Source organism: Hylaeus anthracinus, unplaced genomic scaffold (genome assembly GCF_026225885.1).
Source record: "Hylaeus anthracinus isolate JK02 unplaced genomic scaffold, UHH_iyHylAnth1.0_haploid 0, whole genome shotgun sequence".
NCBI lineage: Eukaryota > Metazoa > Arthropoda > Insecta > Hymenoptera > Colletidae > Hylaeus > Hylaeus anthracinus.
In genome coordinates, this window is record NW_026533254.1 from 13219026 (window position 1) to 13240606 (window position 21581).

Genomic DNA, 21581 nt, shown 5'->3' on the forward strand with positions numbered 1-21581 from the left:
CATCTCCATTCAGGCGACGCTGACGCCAGTCAACAAGGATTTTTCTTTACCATGGTTTGTTCTATTCATAGAGGCCGTGTTTCTACAAAATTGTTACCCCTTGAGGAAGGAAATTCCACTCTTGGATATTGCACTTTTCAAACTTTCTATGACCCTTTTTCATGACAAATCAAAATAAATTACGAGTCACATACATCATGCGTTTCCTGGGCATCCCCACCTCCCCATGGAAGTCTCCTATCGCATTTTGCTTTGCACTGAAGTGCGGTGCGTGCTCACATCCCGCGCACAAGACGCAAAATACCAGGATAACATAAATGAACCACCTTTCTCCTCTCTTGATTCGCGCGGGTTGTCTCATTTAGCCCCTCCTTGGACCAGGATACCACGTTCAGCGAGGAAGCTCCTTCAGCGTGGCTACTTCCTTTCTCGACGCACAGCGACTTCTGCATTATTAACTGTTCAGATTTCATACGAAATAAAATGCAATACGACACTCAATATTACCAACTAATACTTATTCATTACATACGATATTCCAATATGTGAAACCTATAACATCAAGATTCCTATGAGTCAAGTGTCTTTAAGAGTCGCTATGAAAAGTGTAGAAACAAATGACAGAGTTTTGTTTTCTACAATATATTAAACAAGGAAGTCGTGTCCGATTTGAAATTTTTCAAAGTTGCACGACTATTACTGTCATTGTTATTTGTTGAATAAAGTCTCGACTACGAACAGACGAGTAGTTCTTCACAATTTGTATAAGCTGATTATAAATGTGATCAGTCATCAGATGGTGAAAGTGCATCAACTAGAAATGCAAGAGTTCGAGTTCGATGAAAACGATATATCTGAAGATCGAAGATTGAAGATGCTAATTGATAAATAATACCAATGTACCTACTATAAGTATGAATTATTTCATAGTGTGTAATGATAGTCTTTTGTATACTTGAAAATAAAAATGTAAACGTAATCCAATGTCTTCTTACTAGTAGTATGAGTCGCTCTATGAGCGACTATTATGGTATAAGTGTAGTAACCGTGAGGGGCTCGAGCGACCATGGATATGGATTAGTGAAATGACTCCGATACAGGAGTGTGAATCAGAGGGCTTACAGTGCCCTGTGATTTTATTATTACACCTTAGTGTAAGATATATTAAACCCAATACTTGTATTTCCTATAAACACAAAACAGATTATTATATGTAATCTTTTTTAATGCCTGACTTTTTCACAGTACTTACGTGTTCCCATTTATATTTTATTTAATGTACACTTTGACCACTAGTGACAGAATTCCATTTTTAATCAATATCATTTAATATTGCAGAAAAAGTTAGGCATGTAAGCCTCATCGGCAGCCTTATCTGCCGTCGACTTAATTCAACTTCGGGTAGAGTCATGCTTCCCTACTACAATGCACCAACTGATTGAGCCTAAATGATTCTGATTGCTAATCATTAAACTCGACATCTCTGCGCATGTATACCCAAATATATTAGATGATTCATGATCAATCTGACAAATAATCTCAGAGGTAACAATAAAGAAATTGTGGTATTAATGTTGTACCCAAAATCCTTAAAGTGATTTCATGCCAAAAAGAGCGCGAATCATGATGACGGTGACTGTCATCGTTGGATAAATTGAACTGGAACAGTTATGTATACGAATAACTGCAATCGCGTATACTCTAAATTTCTAATATTACACGAAACTGTGATTGTATGTTATCAGTGATACTCCAGTTGACGGTAAATGGCATAATGCCTGAAATAGAACCGAGAATAATTGAGATTGATCATTAACAGGAGCTGACTCGAGTCTTTCATACACACATGCAAAGTACTTGAGACACACCGACAGTATAGACATACTGCGTTCACTGTACGATCAATAATGGACTTTGATCCGCCGTTCGTCATCGTGGTTTATCTTTCGTCTACCATACGTTGTATGCAGAAAGCGAAGGGTATATGCTAATTTACGCGCAGCCTCCGGTATCTAGTTAGCAGATAGAATGGACATAATCAACAATTTAACCGACTAGGGAGCGGGAACGCATAAACGAAGGTAGACATCCGCTGTGATCAGCGTCTACTTCCACGCAATTCATGATAGCCGCGGATTGGAAAGACACAATTTTGAGGAAGAGCCGCGCGGGCCCTAAGCACCTCTGTGACGTAGCAATACGTTATTGGCCCTCAACGACCTCTTTCCATTGCTTATTGGTTCATTGACTCCGACATGGGCAGAAATTTCGGTAGGGCTACGGGTCTAGCGCGCCTCTGGCGATGGTAGGCTTCCTGCCACTTTGGAATGGCTCTCAATAACGCATTGTCCCATCGTTTCAACCTCACCTGTAAGGATTAAAGCGCAATCACGGGACAGTGACACTGTTTTTCCCCAAAATTGAAATTAATAATACGTCCTTGCACGTGTGCACAGATGGAACTCTTCGTAGATCCAATCTTTTCTTCGTTGTTCCCTATCGTCGTATGTCACAAACGCAATCCTCCCGCTGTTATTCGTAGATGGATCAAACCTTATTACGCTTTCCCCTAAAATTAACGTGCAGTTCTGTGAAAGAGTGGGGGAACCTGCCTTTCATATAGCTGAAGCTTCTATATACATACATTAGCCGGTGTGCTTGTACTCCAGCGCTTCTATCGGTGGCGTCATGAAATTACTTGGCTGCATGCGTTCCTGTTGAAAAAATTCCTCACGGGCGAAAGTCAAGGTATGACGGAATATCGCAACAGCCCCACCGCCTGGTTGCGAAGCGAGTACAGTGTCCGACCACTGGCTACCAGACATGCTAACGTTTACAACATGATAGCCTGGTGCTAGGAGGGGCTTTGTGAGACAACCCGCGCGAAACTCTTTTCAACGTAGGGAGAGATGCAGCTTCCTGCAGCGGTATGCTGCTCGGATATTTCAGTGCTTGCATGCGGGATGTGAGCACGCACCGCGTGCTTGTCCCTTAAAACATTGCATTGATTAATGACATGTTCAGAACGAAATTCTGGATTTTGCTTTCAAATTTCAAGGAGTACTGCATATAATCGGCATTAACATTGTTTGCTTAATCTCATTACTCTTCACAATTACGATTAAATGATTACTTTATCGATAAATGCGTGAAAAAGAGAAGTAAATATTTAAATCTACCATTAAGTTCACTGGTAGGTAGTTTACAGGCGGGTTTGCCGTATGTGCAAATGAGTTCTATTGTATTGGTACCTTATTTGTCGTTTTATATATATTCTACTGTCGATCAAAGTAGAATATAATAATAACCATCAAACGTTTTGTTTATTCGAATGTCTGCCTGGATAAATAAGCTTTTCTATATAAATCATAGATCCAACTTGAAGGAAAAAAGAAAGTATTCCATTCTATGAGGATCGATGTAATAAGGACTCCGTGGCGCAACGGTAGCGCGTCTGACTCCAGATCAGAAGGTTGCGTGTTCAAATCACGTCGGGGTCAATTTCATTTTTTTCTTTTGTAAATTTTTATAAATTGTAATTAATCCAATTTCAATTTGAGTTCCTTATTTCTCTTATGAAATCTGAAGTTTTAAACGTAGTTTTTAATCGTCGAAACTGCTAGTATTCTTGCTAGGATGAACAGTACTCTCAATGAGAAATGCTCAAGTTCGTAGAGAACTCGAGGTGCTTAGGCTTGGTTTATTTAAGTGCAGAACTGTCACTTTAATTATTGCATTGTCTATTGGGACCCACTGGCCTTCCTCTAGCTCGGGTACCTCGGGATCGCTAAGCCTGTACTGTAGCTGCCTATTCGCATGCTACAGCCCCTGAGGTTTGAAGAGAACTCGTTCCCCTTTGACCGCTAAATGTGGCGCCACCAACCAGTCTAACAGCTTTTCTGTTTTTCTTCAGACATATAGATAATGTTATCTAATTTGATAACACTCTGAAATGGTTTACGGTACTGTGACAAAAGCTTAATCTTTGCTAAAGCACACTGATCGTATTATTGTAAATTATAATTTGTTTGATTTTCAGAATTTAAAAAAGGTTAATCATAGCAGTCGTGGCCGAGTGGTTAAGGCGTCTGACTAGAAATCAGATTCCCTCTGGGAGCGTAGGTTCGAGTCCTACCGACTGCGAAAAGCCACATGACGTTGGCATTTCGTTTTTGCATGTATTACAATATATAAAATAATATCGATTCAGATATTCCATTTTATTTGTCACAAATGCTATACGTGGAATATTATTTTGGTGCGCAATTTTTGTGTACAAAGAAACATATGTTACAAGAAAGTGTAGTCTTCTACTTATACATAAAGAAAGACTGAATAAAAGTAATATAGTTAAGAAAATTATGATACCAAATTTGATTCCGTTTAAGTTCGAGTAACATTTGCACCGATTGTATTTAATAATTTAAAAACGTGGTCGAAGGCGCCGTGGCTTAGTTGGTTAAAGCGCCTGTCTAGTAAACAGGAGATCGGGGGTTCGAATCCCCCCGGGGCCTTGAGGATTTATTTTTATTAAATTTTAACAAGTTTTACGTAATAACGTTCATAACTATAACAACAGTTTCTGCAATATCAAAAGTAAAACAGTAATTATTTAAATATTATTTTTTTACGATATAAATAATAAATAAAAGCGAGTCATGTACAACGTGGTAAAATTAAAGCTATTCATACGACGTATATTGTTTATTATTTAAAAGTCGAATTTATAGCCATTTCCAGAAACTTTAACACGTGCTACCGACGGTGCAGAGGAGTACGCAATCCCTAATAAATTTTGAGGTTGTTGCTGTTCTTCCTGTTGCAATTCCACCTGTTCAGGGACCTACGGATGATTACTATTAAACAAAAACCAGATTTGAATTGTGTACAACACACAACTAACGGGGTCTTATAATTATTTATACTTTTACCTGTTGCGTTTGCGTAGCTTGTGCCTGTACTTGAGATTGTGCTTGAGCCTGTACTTGCGCTTGCCTTAGTGCGAGAAGTTGTGCCAATTGTGCTTGATAGTGACCAGCTGCGGAATAAGTTTGTTGGGGCTGTTGATATTGTTGTAACTGTTGATAATAAGCCAATGTAGCAGGATCTATGGGAGTTTGGTAAGGCAATGGCGCAGGTGCTGATGCTACAAATGCAGGTGGAACTGGTGCAGTTGCATAACCATTTGCAATAGGACCAACTGGAAATGTACCTACAAAATTACAGAACACAATGACAAGTGCACTTCACTTTTCTAGACACATATTTCAATCAAAGTTACGCAGAAACAAACCTAAGCCGGGATTTCTATAAGCAAGCGCGTTAGCAACATTGGGATAAACTTTTTGTGCTAAATAAGGATTTCCAATACTGGAACTGAATGACTGATGAGAGCTGGGGCCACTGAATGCGAATGCAGTTTGCGTTAAACCTGGTCTGATAAAATTGAAGGATGCGTGTTGATCAGAACTGCCTAGTAAATTCGTCGGTCTCACGCCTTGAACAGGTGGTTCGGCAGATGCCGTGAGAAGCATCATGCAGCAAAATACTAGATGTTTCTGAAAATATTAGCTTTTAATAAAATATATAAAGTGATCGACTAGCTGTAGATACATTAAAGTAAAAGGGTACTCCGTGTGATAGAGCTGACGGAAAAAATACTTACCAACATTTTGCAAACTTATGGTACACCTGAAAGTTTCTCAGTAGAACGAATGACAGTATTATCACCAGTGAACATTAACACACTATTCTGACGCTAAGTCAGCTTGTTGGGGAGTTATATATCGCGGAAGCAGCCAGGTTGATACGTGAGTAGCATCGCATCGACACATTTTCAGGCACACAATGACACTTTCTCCAAGATGGGACAATCCATGAATCGTAATCGCTTAATATAAAATGTCTTTCTTTACAGAAGATTTTCGTAATATACCGTGATATAAACAATAATTCGATAATTAACAAAATTAGAATGACGAATAAGTACAAATTCATCATGGTTTACCATATTTTCATTAAATACTGATACATCGTTGATAAAATTATTCGTTGTCGTACATAAAACTCGAATAAGCATTTTGTACAGAAATATATACAAGATAACATTATATTTTACCGCAGCGAGTATGTAAAAGGTAATGAAATATATCTATTCGATTCATCTAGATTCGTGGAACTAACGAGGAAAGTTGCTTTCGATCAGTCTAAATTGGAGTTGATACGCAGACGAGTTATTAATTGTAATCAGTTAGTCGTTCGTTGAATATTAAATAGGTTATTTATCGGCAGTGATACAATTTATTTATGTCTCGCACACATTCGAAAGCCTTACTTTATGTTCGACCATAAAACATCTGCGAATTTACTTCCGATACTATACGTTCAGTATTGACTTTTATATACCGTTATTACGTACAATACGTAATAACAAAAATCTTGCAGTCGTTCACTTTAAGTCTTCAAGTCCAAATAGTATTTATTCGTATTACAATCGTAGCACTTTTTATTGCTATTATTACAAATTTTAAAAGTTATTACGAACGCTCCTCTTAAACAACCAGTATTGTGCGTACCTTAACTTAGGTACTTTTTTAAGATAAATTATTTTCAAGACATGTTCGCCAAGTAGTCCAATGGTTTCCAAACCAGTTGTGAAATACGACGTAAATTTGTGCGTTGCGACATCGAACATTCTTTTCTGTGGTATCCTTTTACATACTAGAAAAGTATGACTGATAAAACATTCCCATAGCGGTAGTTGCAAATAACGCAAAACAACTCCACCATGTTGCTAAACCTAACAAACCTCTGTACACTTCTGTTGTAAAAATCTGCGAAACAACAAATGATATCATGAGTGCGTTTCGTAAAATTGTTCTTAGCGAATCCTTAGTGGAAATGATTAATAGTAGCGTTACCTGTTTTAAGGAACTCAACGCAAGCTGAAAATCTTGGGCTGTCTGGACAACAGTTTTTTCGGTATCGTCATTATTTATTGCATTTAGTACAGAATTGGGTGCTTCATCTGCTGGACACTCTTCAACTGCTGTCCCTTTTAGGAGACCTTGCCATGTATAACCGCCTAAACGTATAGATAGACAACACGTTAAAATAGCATTATTTGCAATGAATGGATTATTTGATCGACATTTTTTTTACCTAATGTTTTGTACATAAATGTGAAAAATAAGCATATAATAATTGGAACAACGAATTGCAACGCTACGACGCATAAATAATAAAATACGGCTGCAATCTGAAACAAGTCATGAAACAGACTTTACTGTCGATAATTTTTTTTATTTTCAACAAAATATACGTTGTAAATATTTTATACCTTTTTCTGTAAATCGACATTTTTAATTCTACCAGCTTCTTTCTTTTGATTTTCTAATCGTTGTACAGCTAAATTAAGGTACGATTGCAAGTACATTGGCATTAATATGAGTTTTAATAAGACTGCAACAACAATTGCAATTAACCTCATGCTTTCAAAACTTGGGGACGTCATTCTGCAATGATATATCTATGGCTTATAAAAAAACTTTTACCTATATATATTTTATTATACCCATAATTTAGCTTTCACTTACAATGGCCCATTCATACCAGTAAATATTCGAACTGTGAGGTAATCTCTGCTTATAGGCTTAATCCATAAGCATACTAATAGAAGCGGAGACGCGTAACTAAGATTCGCTATTAACACTAATAGCTTTTGATCTTTATAATATCTGAAATGTACTGTTTTCATTATCAGTTTATGATAGTCATAGCATTTTTAAAATGAATACAACATTCGTACCTCAATGCATCCCAATGCATTTTTGATACCCTCAATCCTGGGAAAGTAAAAAAAGAACCAAGCAAACCACACCACAAGGCAAGGAAGAACTTTAAAACAATTTTTGATGCAGGCCCTCTACAAAATGATGTACAAGAATAGAGGTACAAAATAAAAAAGAACTTTAAGATCTAAAGACTTACGTAGAAGAAAGACCTTGATTGTCTAGAAACAATGATGCACTATGATTGAAGCTAACATAGGCTTTGTCTAATCCAATTTCAAGGTTTTTTTCGTCAACTATAAGAATCACCATAGCTATGAGGAGATAAGCAAATCCGGTAACAATACACGTAGACCTTTCGCCGGTACTCTCCTTTCCTGTGAAATATTGTATCCACAGAGAAAGTAATACTTTGCTAGTTACTAATTAAGGAAGTTAAACTCAAAATACAAGATTTATTTTTAAGAAAAAGGATGCAGCTTTGTAATGTAGGTCAACAGTGAAAAGGATACAATGCAAAACCAAGAACCAATGAGCACCAAAGCATACTTAGATTAATCTCATCTTTGATTGGATAAAAGTGATTGTATACCTGTTTAGCACCAAAGAGACATAAGTATAAAATACAGTAAAGATACAGATATGAAGAAGAGATAACTACTATGGTCATTCGAACAAACCAGTACCAACCTCTGTCATTATATAAACTGCAGTTGCATAAACAGAAAAATCCAATAACCACTGATACTCTGTATAATATTTTAAATGCACAACATCCAACGTAGTTATTTTAGCACTCTCCAGTGTAATATCCAAATTTCTAGGAACATGAAATACATCACCAACTTTTCCATTTTCTGTATGCTTATTTTTCTTGGGTTTCTCCTTAGGTACACCCACCAGAGCTCTCAGTTGCTGGTCAGTTGGATACAAATAACGTGTTAACCTATAATAACAATTGCATGTTACATTAATTTTATGTTTCTCTTGGTCTTAATCACTCTTAATCCTATACATACCCGGTAGAGCATAAAATCCATCTTGCCAATGAAAAATGTGGAGTTAATTTCTGAATGATACTGACCATAATTAGAGTAATGACCAACTGAGCCCCCAAAAGAGCCTAAGACAATTTACATACAAATTTAGAATGGAACATTTAATGTTTACCTTTGTTCGTTACGTATTAGATGCAATTATATTCCGAAATATTACCATGGTTGAATTCGTTATAGAATTTAAAAATTACAGTAGATCCACCGGTCTCACGAAAATGAACATTCCATCACGGTATTCGTAATTCACAGAGACACACGGCAATTAATTATCTCGCATTTAACGCCGGTAATGCGTGGTCGCCCATTGTAAATGGCACACGATCGAAAGCTGGTTTTATAAATAGTTGTAACCCCGCGAAACCAAAAGCATCGTAACCCTTTGGATGGGATATGAGGTTGAGGTTATTTCCAGTTATTTCGAAACTATCTGTGGCACAGAGCAGTTTTTGTATGTTGCAAAGGAATCGTTGCTATGTTCACGGTGATAGCATGATACTCCTTAGAGAACGCATGCGCACTCGGAATCGAGATTTGAAAAACACCGAAACTTCGCCTCATTTTCAAACTGAATGTAAATAACGCATGCATATTATTTACTATTTACAAAAATTGCTACAAAAGCAGGGTCTTTAGAAGAAGAAGAAGAAGAAACATCAAAGATTAAAATGTAATCTACCCTAAGCAATAAGGAACTTTGATCAAAACGATCGAGACAATTGCATGTATGTAATTATATATTATTGGTGAATGGATATCATTTATCGTTACGCAGATATGTCATTATCATTATGTATAATTACTACATATCTACCAGTTGTATAATTCATAGTTTTGTACGTTTCATTGAAAAAAAAATTGAATGAATAGCTCTCATTTACAGAAAAAAATACTTAAAATTCTTGAATACAGTCATCCGGTATTTGGTAGAAAATTGGCAGGGAAATTCTGTAACTTATAATAGGCGAATATGATAGCAGTTTAAATAATTGTCGAATGATATGTACAATGCTTTATAATAAATAAATAAGTTATAACATTTCAATGGCAACTTGAAGTTAGTCTGTTTGCTATAAATAATAATGTAAAATTAAGTGTCATGTTTCGCGCGATTATCAAAGCTATTTATTGCCAACGACGAGCATTATCGAAGAAGTATGCGACATGGAGCCAGTTCCGACGAATTTTGCGGTTCTCCTCATAGTTGCGACAAGAAATTTTATTCCCTCAGCAAAACCACGTCTTAGCTGGCTCCTCGTGTAGTCAGAAATCGGCTCGAACCCCAGCCCTGAATAACAAATTTTGTATATTATTGTACAGCTAAAAGAATCTAAATGTAATTGTAGGAACTTACAGGTTGCTTGGTCCCGTATACGGTGGTGGACTTGGCCGAATGTACGGATTGCAACGTTCGTTGGATATCCTAAAGGAACAATCATCTTTCCAAAATTGGTGTCCATCGAGTGTCAATAAAATGATCTGAATAAATAACAGAGGATACCTAGGACTTGGCGATAGAGAATCGTTAGGGCTGGAAGGTCGTGCAGAGAGCGACTTTAGAGTTCCTCGTTCATTGGCAGCATACTGGACCATTTGTATGTTATTATTGCCGACTCCTTCTCCTGGAGTGGATTCCCTCTTCTCGCTACAAAAGAAGCAAAGTGAATTAAATACAGACTAAATTACTAATTATAAGCGATAATTTGTTTCTTTCTTTTTTGTTGCCTTACTAATAGTTTTTAAACTCTTTCTACGTTCTGGTAGCAAATTATATATTTTTTGTTTGCCGTGAAAACACGCAATTATGTAGTAAAATTGTTCGAAATTATCGAACCACGAATCATCATTGAATTGCACTCGTTAACGTTCTTACGTAGTTTCTTAAGCACCACTTGTTATCTCGCAACAGCAACAAGTCACCAAAGTGATTAGTACGAGTTAATGCCATCGTGTTGCGTGTAGTCGGCTGTATGCCTATCGGCGAGAAAAATGTTAAACTCGTCGAAAATACTATCAGAGATCGTTTCTATCGAGGAAAAATAGACACAGCTCTACTTTTATGCGCGCACAAAGTTAAGGTAGCGTCCGCGAGGGCGACAAAGAGAAAAGTAAAGCATACTTATTAAACATTGGTACGAACCGTGTTTCTTGATCATTCAAATAGATTCCATCCATTATCGTTAAAATGTTGTTTTTTTTTTTTTCAATGACTCACAACATCAATGACGCGCGTGTCCTATTCTTGGTTTATTTTTCACTTTACCCGCATTATGTGGTAGCCTAATGGCAATTACCTTGATCGCGTGTGTAGTTCACGAGCCGCGGCACCCTTGAACGGCAAGGTAATTTCATATCGGACATTTCATACGCCATCGTTTTTTGCAACGTATGACGTCCAATGAGAATCTAAACTCTGGTTAGAATCTCCTCGCGTCTGCACGCGCGCGTTTTTCGCCTCAAATATTTTTCTATAACAAGGGAAGCCTCTGTCGCCATGATAAAGGGGCTGATCTTTGGAAAGTAATACAAATATGAACCACTCCGGTATTTTAGAAAATTCTAAAAAAAAAAAGTACGACAGATCCTATATTTCCACGATATGCAAACTCGATTAAGATCAGACGTTGGAGTTGACAGCATGCCTTCGAGAAACGCGTGAAATCCGGTTTCCATTTTTCAAGATAAATTGCAGCTGTTCCCTTCCAAGAGAAACAGCAACATTTACGGATTATACTATGACCAGTTCTACGAACGCGATTACCTTCTTCGCCGCAACGACGCGGGTAATTGTAAATGAAGCTCGTGATCGAATCGACGCGTAACAAAGGAGTGTCGTGTACCAGGTACGAGGGAAAAAATCTGCGCAACGACCGATTAGACATCAGCCAATGACGCGTGAACTATTAAATAGCGGATTCGAACTAGACCTCGGATAAGGATAGGATATTTGAATAGTTCAATGTTCGTGTATCTTATGGTCACTCGAATACGACAAATAAACTTCGCATATTATCTACTATTTAATTACCATTGTTTTCTCATAGAGTCTCGAATTTTTGGTTACTGAAGCAAATTCGATCGACTATTCGATGACTAACGATTAATGTATAATAAATTGTCACGATTAGCGAAATAATTAGCGATTGCAGATCGCGAAAGTAATCCAAAGATGTGGATCATTCGCCTCGCGCGATCTGAACGATTGTAAGAAATGATCTCTACCTCCAGCGCGGTCATTAACCCCTGTAACACGTTTTTTCTACCCAGACGTGACGTTCATATTAATGAGAATTGCATCAGAACCGCTACTGCGTCAGAAGAAATTGGTAAAGTGATCTTCTCTAAGCTAACTAAAAACGAATTCGAGGCTTTGCCATGTAAGTTAGCCGATCTTGGACACGTACAGTTTTATTACTCGCGCGTACGAATACAAGAAAGCTCGTTGTATGCATACACATACGCGCGTACGCGTTCTTGTTAAACGGGATGATTCCGTGCCTCGTATACCGATTAGTCGTGACCGAGAAGTCGTCGATGCAACCATAAACGCCAGTGGTATGCTTCGACGATAAGTGAACTGTATATTAATCGGCACCACCGGTGCACGGGTCGCGAAATACCGAACTCTATCTATTTATACCCCAAGATCAGTACACACGTGCACGTATGAAGGAAAAATCGCTTATTTATTTCTGTTTATAAACATCATTGAGCCGACTTACGTAGATCGTATTTATCATAATAGTTTTACAAACATCCTCGTGCTTTGCCGTTAACCAACTGCATCTTTCAGTATCTACCTATTTTTAACTCGCTCGCGTCTATTTTTCTTTGGACGTTTTTTTCTGTTTTTGTCCCCCTTGTTTACGTTGTCTTGACTACTTGTCTCTAGTTTATTATGTTGTCTACGGGGGAGTTGAATAAATATTCACAGTACTCTTAGATTTGATCAAACACGGAGTAGCGAATAATTTTATCTTACAAAAGGGGCGACAGAAGGTTAATAATTTCTACTTTGGTTCCAAGGCTGCTTTATCGACTCGATCGCGCGTTACCCGCTATTATGGCTCTGTATTATCGTCAACTGGTTTAAAGGTCGGTGAAATTATATACCTTGTATAATTAAATACGATACGCGTTATCTACCGGAAGTCTGTTGATAGACGTTTCAATTGCAATGTCTACCTACCGTAACTATTAACTGTATCGTTCATAGTTAAACACGTTTACCAATTACCTATTCGTGCATCGATTATGATTATCGAGGTACGCCATTCGTCGTAATCGTATTTCCAATCGTACCACCGTCCGGCACGTCGCCACTTGACCAGAGATATCGTGGGTTGCTTATGAATGAAACCAGTCGTAGTAGTAGCCCCCTCTATCTCGTCTTAGCGACCCTACCACTTATGCTCGTTGCTTATACACAACTACACGCTGGAATTCATTCCCCGAGCACGTGGGCCGTGTGGAATTACAAATGCAATTTTGGTCGACGTTCTCTAATGCACGTTCCCAAACAAATGCGCGCGTTTGTCGACCTCGCCTCGTGAAAAATAAATCATTAGAAGCAGGCGGGTCAGGGCTGTGTCGAGTGCTCGCGTATCCCTTTGGCTAGATGTGGCCACTATTTTATTGTACCATATCGATGCTAACTGTTGCGACAAAGTATTGCTACCATTTTGGTACCGATAGGCAACAGAGGGATGTGTACTCACATCTTCTCGTGGTTTAAGCACAACACGGTGCTGAGCAACGCGGCCAGCACGAGAAGCAGTATCGTGGGCACGAAGATCGTGGTGACGATTTCGTTGAAGTAACTTCTAGTAGGAATGCTGGCTTTCGTCGACCTGGCCCACCGCCACTCCGTGTGCTCGGAAATTCCAGGCAAACCAATCACGTTCACGCTGGGCCCTTGGCTCGCCCAGCTCTCGTGCTGCAAACTCTGCTGCTCTTGCTCCAGCTGAATGGAACATCAGCATCGTTAGAAAAATCTTATAGCTAAGACTTTACTCCAAGGATAGACGAATTTTGCACGTTTTTTAAACGAGCCACATACCAATTTGAAGGAACACCAGTCCAAGGCGAATTCCGCCTCCCTGAAGAGCCTCTCTACGCTGGTACGCTTGAAATCTCGTGGACAAGAAGACAATTTCCACAGTGGCTTCACCTCTTCTTGCAGTTCGTTCAGCTCTTGCGAGAACGGTAACGAACTTCCTAGCCTCACAACGACTCTGTTGCACAAAAAAAGATACATACACGTGGCTCGTACCAGCGATCATTTTCCCACGTTTTTGCGCGTGCTATCCAAGGAGGATAATACTACGTTAAACTAATTTTACGTTCCGAGAAAAATGCAGCACGTGACTTCCTGAAGAGGAATGCGTATTTCTTCAACGATTCGGATAAAGTTTTGAAATATATTTATGTTCGTATCTGTATACCCTCGCGATATGTTATCATTACACGTTACCTTGTCTATCGCTAATTTTACCAAGTGCGTTATACTTTAATAACATTGAAAGTTGTAATTGTCTCGTAGAAAGGCCTTCCCGACGCGTGGCCTCGAAATGGTACCAGGAAATGAGTTTATTTTTGCGCTGTTGAAAGAACTAAATGAGATCCTCTATTTTCGTCCGTGGATAGCAAACACGACGCGTAACGAATTCACTCGTGACGGACAATGAGCGTTTGCTCCAGACACGGTTTTCTTCGACGACATCGTGCGCTCCCGTAGTAGAAGAATTACCTGTACTAGTCGGAATGCCTGTGGGATCTGGCTACGTGCAACGCGACACGTCGTGTCCAGCTTTCAAGTTGCGTCATTGCTTTCCCGCTCGTGCATTATTCTCCGTATCTCGACCGAATATTCAGGAGAATTCCCACGCGTCTTTTCCGCTTTCCTCAATCGACTAGCGCAACGGTTTTCGACGTTTTTAAGGTCGCGACATAGTTTAAGAAACGACTGGTTTTTTTTTGAGACTGTTGTCATCTATGTCGTTAAGAATCATTGGACTAAGGCCTCGAGATGCGTTCTTTACGGTAGCCTATTCTTCCGTACGAGTTATTCTTCTACCTGAGAGCTAAAATTATACGCTGCTCGTCCATGGAGAATTTTTCTAACGGTAAACCACGATTGCAAAACAGCTGAGCAGGCTCTATCTTGATAATTAGATAGACCGATTGTCATTCTCATCGAGTCACTTCGCAGCTATGCAGGATGCGTCAGCCGAAAGGTAAGTCCTGACTGTTCACGTGCTTCAGTCATCGCGAGATCAATTCCTATTTTTCTGCGTCATTGATGACAAGGATTCCCTCGAAAATTTCACGTCTATCGAATAATACCCGCTCGAAACGTACGTCAACGTCTTGACGCGGAAAGAGCATCTCGAGTTATCGATAGCTCACTCGTTACGCCCACGCTACTTCCCGGAAATACGGGTCGCAACACCTTTCACAATTAAATTGCCACTTTCGTGCGCAATGCACCGTCTTCGTTCTGTTTACACGATAACGAAAATAGATAAGCCAATCTTGTCGGATAATCGCGATATCTGTTCAAGAGCCAGCAGTATGTTTCTCGACGATGTTGCCTCAGTTCTCGTTTCATGTGCAAAGCGAATCATCGTCGAGTGTCGCAACAAACATTCGTTCGATAAGTGTTTCGAGTGGTTGTTCACATTACTTCATGAATCTAGTGCTGGTTAGTTGAAAAATTTCTGAGAGAGAATATGCATCGACGAGATATTGTCAAAGAAAAACTTTCATCGGCATTAGTCGACTAATGCGTCGGGATGCGGTGACGTCTGAGGTTGAGAGTGCGAGATAACCGAGCACCAGGCCAAGCCGGAAGCCATTCAGTCGGTCAACTCGTCAGACCGCGCCGACGATGTCGCGCTTACGTTACCAATCTACTTACATATGCGCAGTCTACGCGACATTAAGGCGTTATAAATTTTTCTACACTGAATTTAGCTTTATGAATAAAGCGTCGAGATTTACAAAATGACGCCGCTTCAAGAAAAAGTCTCAATTTTACGATCATCGTTCGACGGGAGACAGACAAAATTACAGTGAAATGATACTGCATATTTTAGTTGTGCCATTAAATGATTACTCGGATGGGTTTTCATTCGTTCGACACGCGATGTAGCATCATTCTATAATGTATTTCTCCTTCTCTCCCTCTCTCTTCTCTTTTTCTTACTCTACATCATTGTATTACTTCCTTTTGTATTGTTTTCAAGGCTAGATTGGCAACAGTATATAGCTGTACCTCGTCTGCATGCCGAACGTACGCTTATTTCTTACGTCTACATATTAATTTTCCGTGACTTTGCTCGATATTAAAACGCTCACAATCTTCGTAGTATCGCAATCCTTATTAACTCGAAATTTACTAGTAACGAATAAACAGTTTATTTTTTATCTTCGACTTTTATCCACATCGTTGGTTCGCAGAGTAGCAGGTGTGTTTCGTAACCGCGAGATGTGAAAACCATTCTTCCTGCAGACGATTCTATTCCGCAACCAACACAATCTGCTAGCATCGTCGCACAGGAAGGAAGTCTTCCTACGCGTGGCGCGCGTCCCAGTATGATTTCGCGATCGCGGCTGAAGGTTGCTTCTGCGCGTCTATGACGCGTGCAAACGTTTGCGAGAAATCGTTAACAAGTGAAAGAAGAACGGTCTGAAAACGACTATTGTGCGTCTCGTGGCGATAGGGAACGCGCGAATCATTCCGCCAGAAATACACACCTATTCCTCGGTAGCAGCGCGAGTAATGGGATTACTCATCCGTGAACCGTGTCAGTGATAGTGCATGAAATGATACCGAATTGGCGGGAAAGTGACGCAGAAAATTCGCGGAAATCTTCGTCGATTCAATGAAGATGACACGATCCACGAAACTAGCGCATACAATGAAAGACACGGCGCAGACGTCGGTAAGTTTAGCATGAATCTATTTATCACGATGATTTATACATAAGTCGAGGAGCAAAAGTACAAGTGAAATCTCGAGTTGATGCTCGTGTCTCGCGGACGCTTTTGTATTTTACGCTGTAAGGAACGTGGTCTTTTAAAACTTGTATAACTTCTCGAGAATCGCGTCGCTTCAACAGAGTAGCTTCTAGACAAATGGAGTCAACGTCTCGTCAGGATACCTTGATATAAACATGAAAGATAATGAATCGAATCGGAGAAGATAGAATATCGAATTGTATATAATAGTCACCTTGCGTAATGATTATTATTATCATAATTTGAGGGGGTTACATAATGAACAACTGAAAAAGCGAATAACCAAAGATGGATGATCTGTCGAACGTTTCCGCAGATTCCTATCTCTAATGACGTATGTACGCATTTTAAAGTCGCGGACTGAAAGATTTTGCTTTCGTCGAACGTTAGTTTAGCGTCACGCTGCTGTAATGCGCGTCGTAAAAAGCTATCAAGATTGTTTAACATTGCGTTAATTAAGCAATGTTCGAAACGGGAGTTCTGCTGGAAGCCAATAATACTTCTGAATTCATTCTACAATTCGTTAGCTTCTACTTTCCAATGAATTGACTCTCGTTAACGTTTAATGCAACTATTAATTTTCTATTATTAATTTATCGATTCAATTACAATAAAAAAATGTAATTATTTTTCCATGAATGATTGATGAATTAATCATACCCGACGGTTGCATACGGTTTCTATACTTGTATTATTCATTATTTGATCATACTCAATCGATGCCTCGATCACACGACGATATAAAAATTGCTCACGAAAACCAATGATACCACACTTTTCGTTTCTACGATAATCGTAATTAGTAATCGGATCACATTTTACTCGACTCGACTCTATAATCGTCCATGTCGCACGATATCGCGCGACTCCGTGCATAAGAAGTGGTAATTATCGATTTCAAAAAAATCGGAGGATGCGTGGGACGCGCGTCACGGCGTTGTTTTCCGTTCATCGGACGATTAATGCGTCAGCGATATCGAAGAAAACACGTTGAATCTCATCGAGTATTGCAATTATTATAATAATGCTAACGGAACCACGTTTTCGATACAAACTCTAGCTTTCCCTAATATAACTGCAAAGAAATTCTAACGTTTTTGGTTCATCTTTCGTCTCTCTTTGGCAATACTTGGAATATTAATCGAATGTTATTAACGAGCTACACGCGGACGAGAAACACGTCATACGCTCCACCCACGTGGGAGAGTCTTATGACACTCTTCTTGCGCGGTTGTAATAGTAGCAATGTATCGAAGGCAAATAACGTAAGAGAATTAGCTGAAAACGTTCTAATTTGTTTCAGCTGATACGAGTATATCTAGATCAATTGCGTTACTCCTGTATTATCTATTGCTTCTCTATTGTTGAAGAGAATCTCAAACTAGGAGACTCACCCTTCACCCTCGCTCGGTTTCAGAGGAAGGCGAGCACCCAGCTCGATGGCGGACGCGAGGAATGTCACGTACAGATCCGTAGCGTTTTTCCACAGCTTTTTCCTGTAAAAATCAATATTTATTATAAACTTATTCGAAACTTTTCTCTAAATAAAAATCGCTCGAGGCTACACCTTCCTTGGCGTTTATCGACAAACCTAAATATATCGAGAAGCTTCTCGGTTCTGTTGCGGTCGAACATGTCCTCCACGTTCAGATTATCGATTTTCAGATGAACCTCGTATTTGGTCAGATTCTCCTTCTCGAGGACGTTCATATCGAGGACTTTGTGTCTCGTTTCGTACGTGTGCTTGTTCAGGCCCACGATCTCCAGCTGAAACTCTCACCGTTGATGCGTTATCGGCGTGTTTTCTCGAGCAAAGAAAGGAACATGCTCGGTGACGCATTATACTCGTAAGACGCGATAGAAAATGAAACTCTTTTAAAGAAAACGAGTAGGTCTACGATAGACGTTTTCTCTGCCTATGAGATGATGCACCACAGAGAGCTAATTACAAACTTCGATCACCTGAAAGTATTTCTGATCCTTGGGGGCGACCCCATACAGAAATCCGCGATGATCTCGTTTGCTGTACGTGTAGTGGATCCACGAGGGAAGGTCGGGCGCGTTCAGCAGCGAAGGTTGATACGAAAACTGATCGGATCTTCCTGGAAACGGAAAAAGTCATCGGCGTTATTACTGGAACAAAATATCCCCTATCTCGCGTACTCGATAATAGCCGAGAAATTAAATTCGAAATTTTATTGCTCGCTCGGGATATCCGTGGGTCAAAGTCCCCACCGTCCGATTAATTGGATTCTGGGTAAACACGAGCGTGCAATCGCTATGATTTCACCGTGTTCAGAGAAAGACGGTCCCGTCGATTCATAACTGGTCATCGAGCAGAATCGTAACGCGCGCGGCACTTGGCGCCTCGTTCACGATTGCTCCGGGGTGACGTCGCGCTAGAAAGTACCGATGCACGTGACACGTGACACAACGTCAGCTGTGAAGCCGATACAACGACGCTCGAGGAACGGACGGGTCCGTCGATTGCTATTCGAGGCGCAACGCGAATGACGCGCGCGGCGATACATACGCTTTAATTTGGACACGGTGAATTCGATTAACGGGCGACAATTGAAAACGCCTATTATTCAACCGCCATTCACGCGTTCGCGAACTGGATTTATAGAATTTAAAGAATATTACGAGATCATTGCTGGGCCGTGTTTCTGCACGTAACGTTCTTTTTAAGCGAGCACTCATTCGCGTTTCGACTTACTTACGAGTCTTGACTCATCCTGAAAATTCATTTTATAATATCGAATGTGGGCGCGGAATACTATTCTTATTCTATGTCGATCGCGTCTGACTGTTCAACCCGTACATATTACAGATAGAGGAAGGGAGATATAGGCCTGGCTATAAGTGAAACCCGCGGCACCTTATCTATCTCTGTGCTTTTATTAATATGAACTGTACACGTATTTGTTAAAAGTATGAACGATAATCATTAGACCGCGGATCTTTATGCATTTATAGGAAATTTGAATGTGCAAGACCCTACAGAATGCAAACAATATGCAAGAATATAAAAAAAAAAATTGAAAGTAAAGTTCATGTTATAGTATTTACAGAATAAAATAAATTCCTATTTATTAGGTTGTCCCGAAAGTTTCTTTCGCGAGTTGCATCCAATTATTTTATGTGATCGTGTTTCTATAAATAGACGATCTAATTTCATAGATATTCATGTCGTAACAGTAATGGAGCAAAATGAATCGTGCACGATTCAGTAATGTAACATAAAACATAAAATATTGTGCATGTATTACTTATTAATAAAGCGAAAGAAGCTTTTGGGGCAACCTAATAGTTCGAATTTTTGCATAAAGATCCGCAGTCTAATAATCACTTATCATCGCGATAAAAATGATATAAGAAGGTGTTGCCATTGAATTTTTCTTAAACATCAGTATCATTTAGGATAGCCACCGAAACGTTTTTCTTCTCAATTCGTTCTCTATCTCTGGGTACAATTTAGAGTGACGCGAGTCAGTCATTGTTCGTTCCGTCGGGTTCCCTTACCGTCGCCGCTGCTCCAGTCGAAAGTCTCTGGCCTGATGGGAATGACGAACACCTCCGTCGTTAAGATGCTCTCGGCGCTCGCGAAGGCCACCGCCAATGACAATAACGCTACGCCCGGGAGCATGATCGCGTAGCGTGTCTGAAAAGTGTCAACAAACGCCCTGCTGTTAAAGGCCCGCCGAACGAAACGATTCTCGTCAGAAATTCGTCCGCGATTCGCGATCAGGAACCTCTCCCAGGCCCGCCACGCGCAATCGTAACACCATCGATCCTCGCGACTTGGGAATTTCTAAACTTCGCGCGCAACAGCTGGCCAATTGACAGGGAACGTCGAGAAAAATAATTCTTCTACGATATTTACCCTTTGCGAGCCAGATTTTCTGACTTCGGTACAGTTCTGTCGAGTCTCACTCGACATAGGACAGCAAAGGGTTAACGACGGTTGATATCAATCCCACGAATAACAATGAAACGTTATGACAAGATTGTAGTAGGTAGACCGAAAGTTCCACTCAATTATTCGATGTGGTCGTGTTTATATAAATAGACAATCTAATTTCATAGATATTCATGTTGTAACAGTGATGTAGCAAAATGAATCGTGCACGATTCAGTAATGTAACATAAAACATAAACTATTGTGCATGTATTACTTATTAATAAAGCGAGAGAAAGTTTTGGGACAACCTAATATTAGGTAAACCGAAAAGTAATGTCGTTTCTTTTACATTAAATTCAAACTTTCCAATAAATTTCTATCTTTAATTCACTATACAATCGTCTTCATTGTCAGCAGCCTTTTGTCGCCTACTGTGCAAATTTTCAATGCCAGAAAAATCAATGAACTGATAAATGATAAACAAGTATTTCAGATGGCAAAAACGACATTATTTTCCAGTCCACCTAATAGAAGAAACGATCAAGTTAGGACAGGCGATGAAACGAAAGAGGCTCGAAATAAAACACTGTGGTTCTACGTGTAGAAACAAGATAGAAATCGAGAATTACGAAATTGCGTACGAGGCTTTGTGTTCGAGTAATTAATTGTTGAAAATGAGCGCGAGAGACGTCGGAAGTGGGGACCGATACTACTGGCGGTCAGCTGACGTCTGACGTTTGTGCGTCGCTGGTAACATGAGTCCCTTATGACGCTTTGGCAACTAGTTCCATAGATACAAAGCCTTGAACG

At 39.6% G+C, this 21581-nt stretch overlaps 3 protein-coding genes, 1 long non-coding RNA gene and 3 other non-coding genes across 12 annotated transcripts in view; 4 read left to right on the forward strand and 3 right to left on the reverse strand.

Annotated features, from left to right (window-relative positions):
• Positions 1 to 3428: 3428 nt before the first annotated feature.
• Trnaw-cca (transfer RNA tryptophan (anticodon CCA)) lies at positions 3429 to 3500 on the forward strand. The gene has a single exon. It is a non-coding gene; the product is annotated as a tRNA-Trp (tRNA).
• Positions 3501 to 4061: 561 nt separating this feature from the next.
• Trnas-aga (transfer RNA serine (anticodon AGA)) lies at positions 4062 to 4143 on the forward strand. Its single transcript has one exon. It is a non-coding gene; the product is annotated as a tRNA-Ser (tRNA).
• A 297-nt stretch (positions 4144 to 4440) lies between these two features.
• Positions 4441 to 4514, forward strand: Trnat-agu (transfer RNA threonine (anticodon AGU)). The gene has a single exon. It is a non-coding gene; the product is annotated as a tRNA-Thr (tRNA).
• A 76-nt stretch (positions 4515 to 4590) lies between these two features.
• On the reverse strand, positions 4591 to 5874 carry LOC128891334 (uncharacterized). Of its 2 annotated transcripts, none has more exons than XM_054150732.1 (4): positions 5666 to 5874; positions 5294 to 5558; positions 4932 to 5212; positions 4591 to 4843 (listed from the first exon to the last, which is right to left on the reverse strand). In XM_054150732.1, exons 1-4 carry the CDS (start codon positions 5669 to 5671, stop codon positions 4712 to 4714), a joined length of 684 nt encoding a protein of 227 aa, XP_054006707.1. In that variant the 5' UTR covers positions 5672 to 5874; the 3' UTR covers positions 4591 to 4711. The 2 variants fall into 2 exon arrangements, with proteins under 2 accessions (XP_054006707.1, XP_054006717.1); XM_054150742.1 differs by having other exon boundaries at positions 4704 to 4856.
• A 122-nt stretch (positions 5875 to 5996) lies between these two features.
• Positions 5997 to 9296, reverse strand: LOC128891196 (transmembrane protein 161B). The gene is made up of 11 exons (XM_054150510.1): positions 9006 to 9296; positions 8810 to 8913; positions 8481 to 8736; positions 8303 to 8382; positions 7990 to 8205; positions 7808 to 7924; positions 7596 to 7736; positions 7340 to 7514; positions 7162 to 7258; positions 6921 to 7084; positions 5997 to 6833 (listed from the first exon to the last, which is right to left on the reverse strand). The coding sequence occupies exons 1-11, from the start codon at positions 9006 to 9008 to the stop codon at positions 6714 to 6716; spliced, it is 1473 nt and encodes a 490-aa protein (XP_054006485.1). The 5' UTR covers positions 9009 to 9296; the 3' UTR covers positions 5997 to 6713.
• Positions 9297 to 9623: 327 nt separating this feature from the next.
• The window catches only part of LOC128891251 (epsilon-sarcoglycan), a 24828-nt gene continuing 12870 nt past the window's right edge, over positions 9624 to 21581 (reverse strand). For 4 of the 5 annotated variants that reach the window (XM_054150683.1, XM_054150667.1, XM_054150658.1 and 1 more), the window contains exons 2-10: positions 20393 to 20531; positions 18830 to 18969; positions 18459 to 18634; positions 18262 to 18363; positions 13905 to 14079; positions 13564 to 13808; positions 10347 to 10490; positions 10200 to 10268; positions 9624 to 10133 (exon numbers count right to left, since the gene is read on the reverse strand). In XM_054150683.1, coding sequence (XP_054006658.1) covers positions 10109 to 10133; positions 10200 to 10268; positions 10347 to 10490; positions 13564 to 13808; positions 13905 to 14079; positions 18262 to 18363; positions 18459 to 18634; positions 18830 to 18969; positions 20393 to 20516 — 1200 coding nt within the window. In that variant the 5' untranslated portion in view covers positions 20517 to 20531 and the 3' untranslated portion in view covers positions 9624 to 10108. Of the gene's footprint in view, positions 10134 to 10199; positions 10269 to 10346; positions 10491 to 13563; positions 13809 to 13904; positions 14080 to 18261; positions 18364 to 18458; positions 18635 to 18829; positions 18970 to 20392; positions 20532 to 20753; positions 21568 to 21581 lie in introns of those variants that run through there. The other variant, XM_054150649.1, reaches the window with a different exon arrangement.
• LOC128891516 (uncharacterized) overlaps positions 15555 to 21581 on the forward strand; it is a 6862-nt gene continuing 835 nt past the window's right edge. The window contains exon 1 of the long non-coding RNA XR_008460849.1: positions 15555 to 16791. This is a non-coding gene — a long non-coding RNA (uncharacterized LOC128891516). The remainder of the gene's footprint in view (positions 16792 to 21581) is intronic.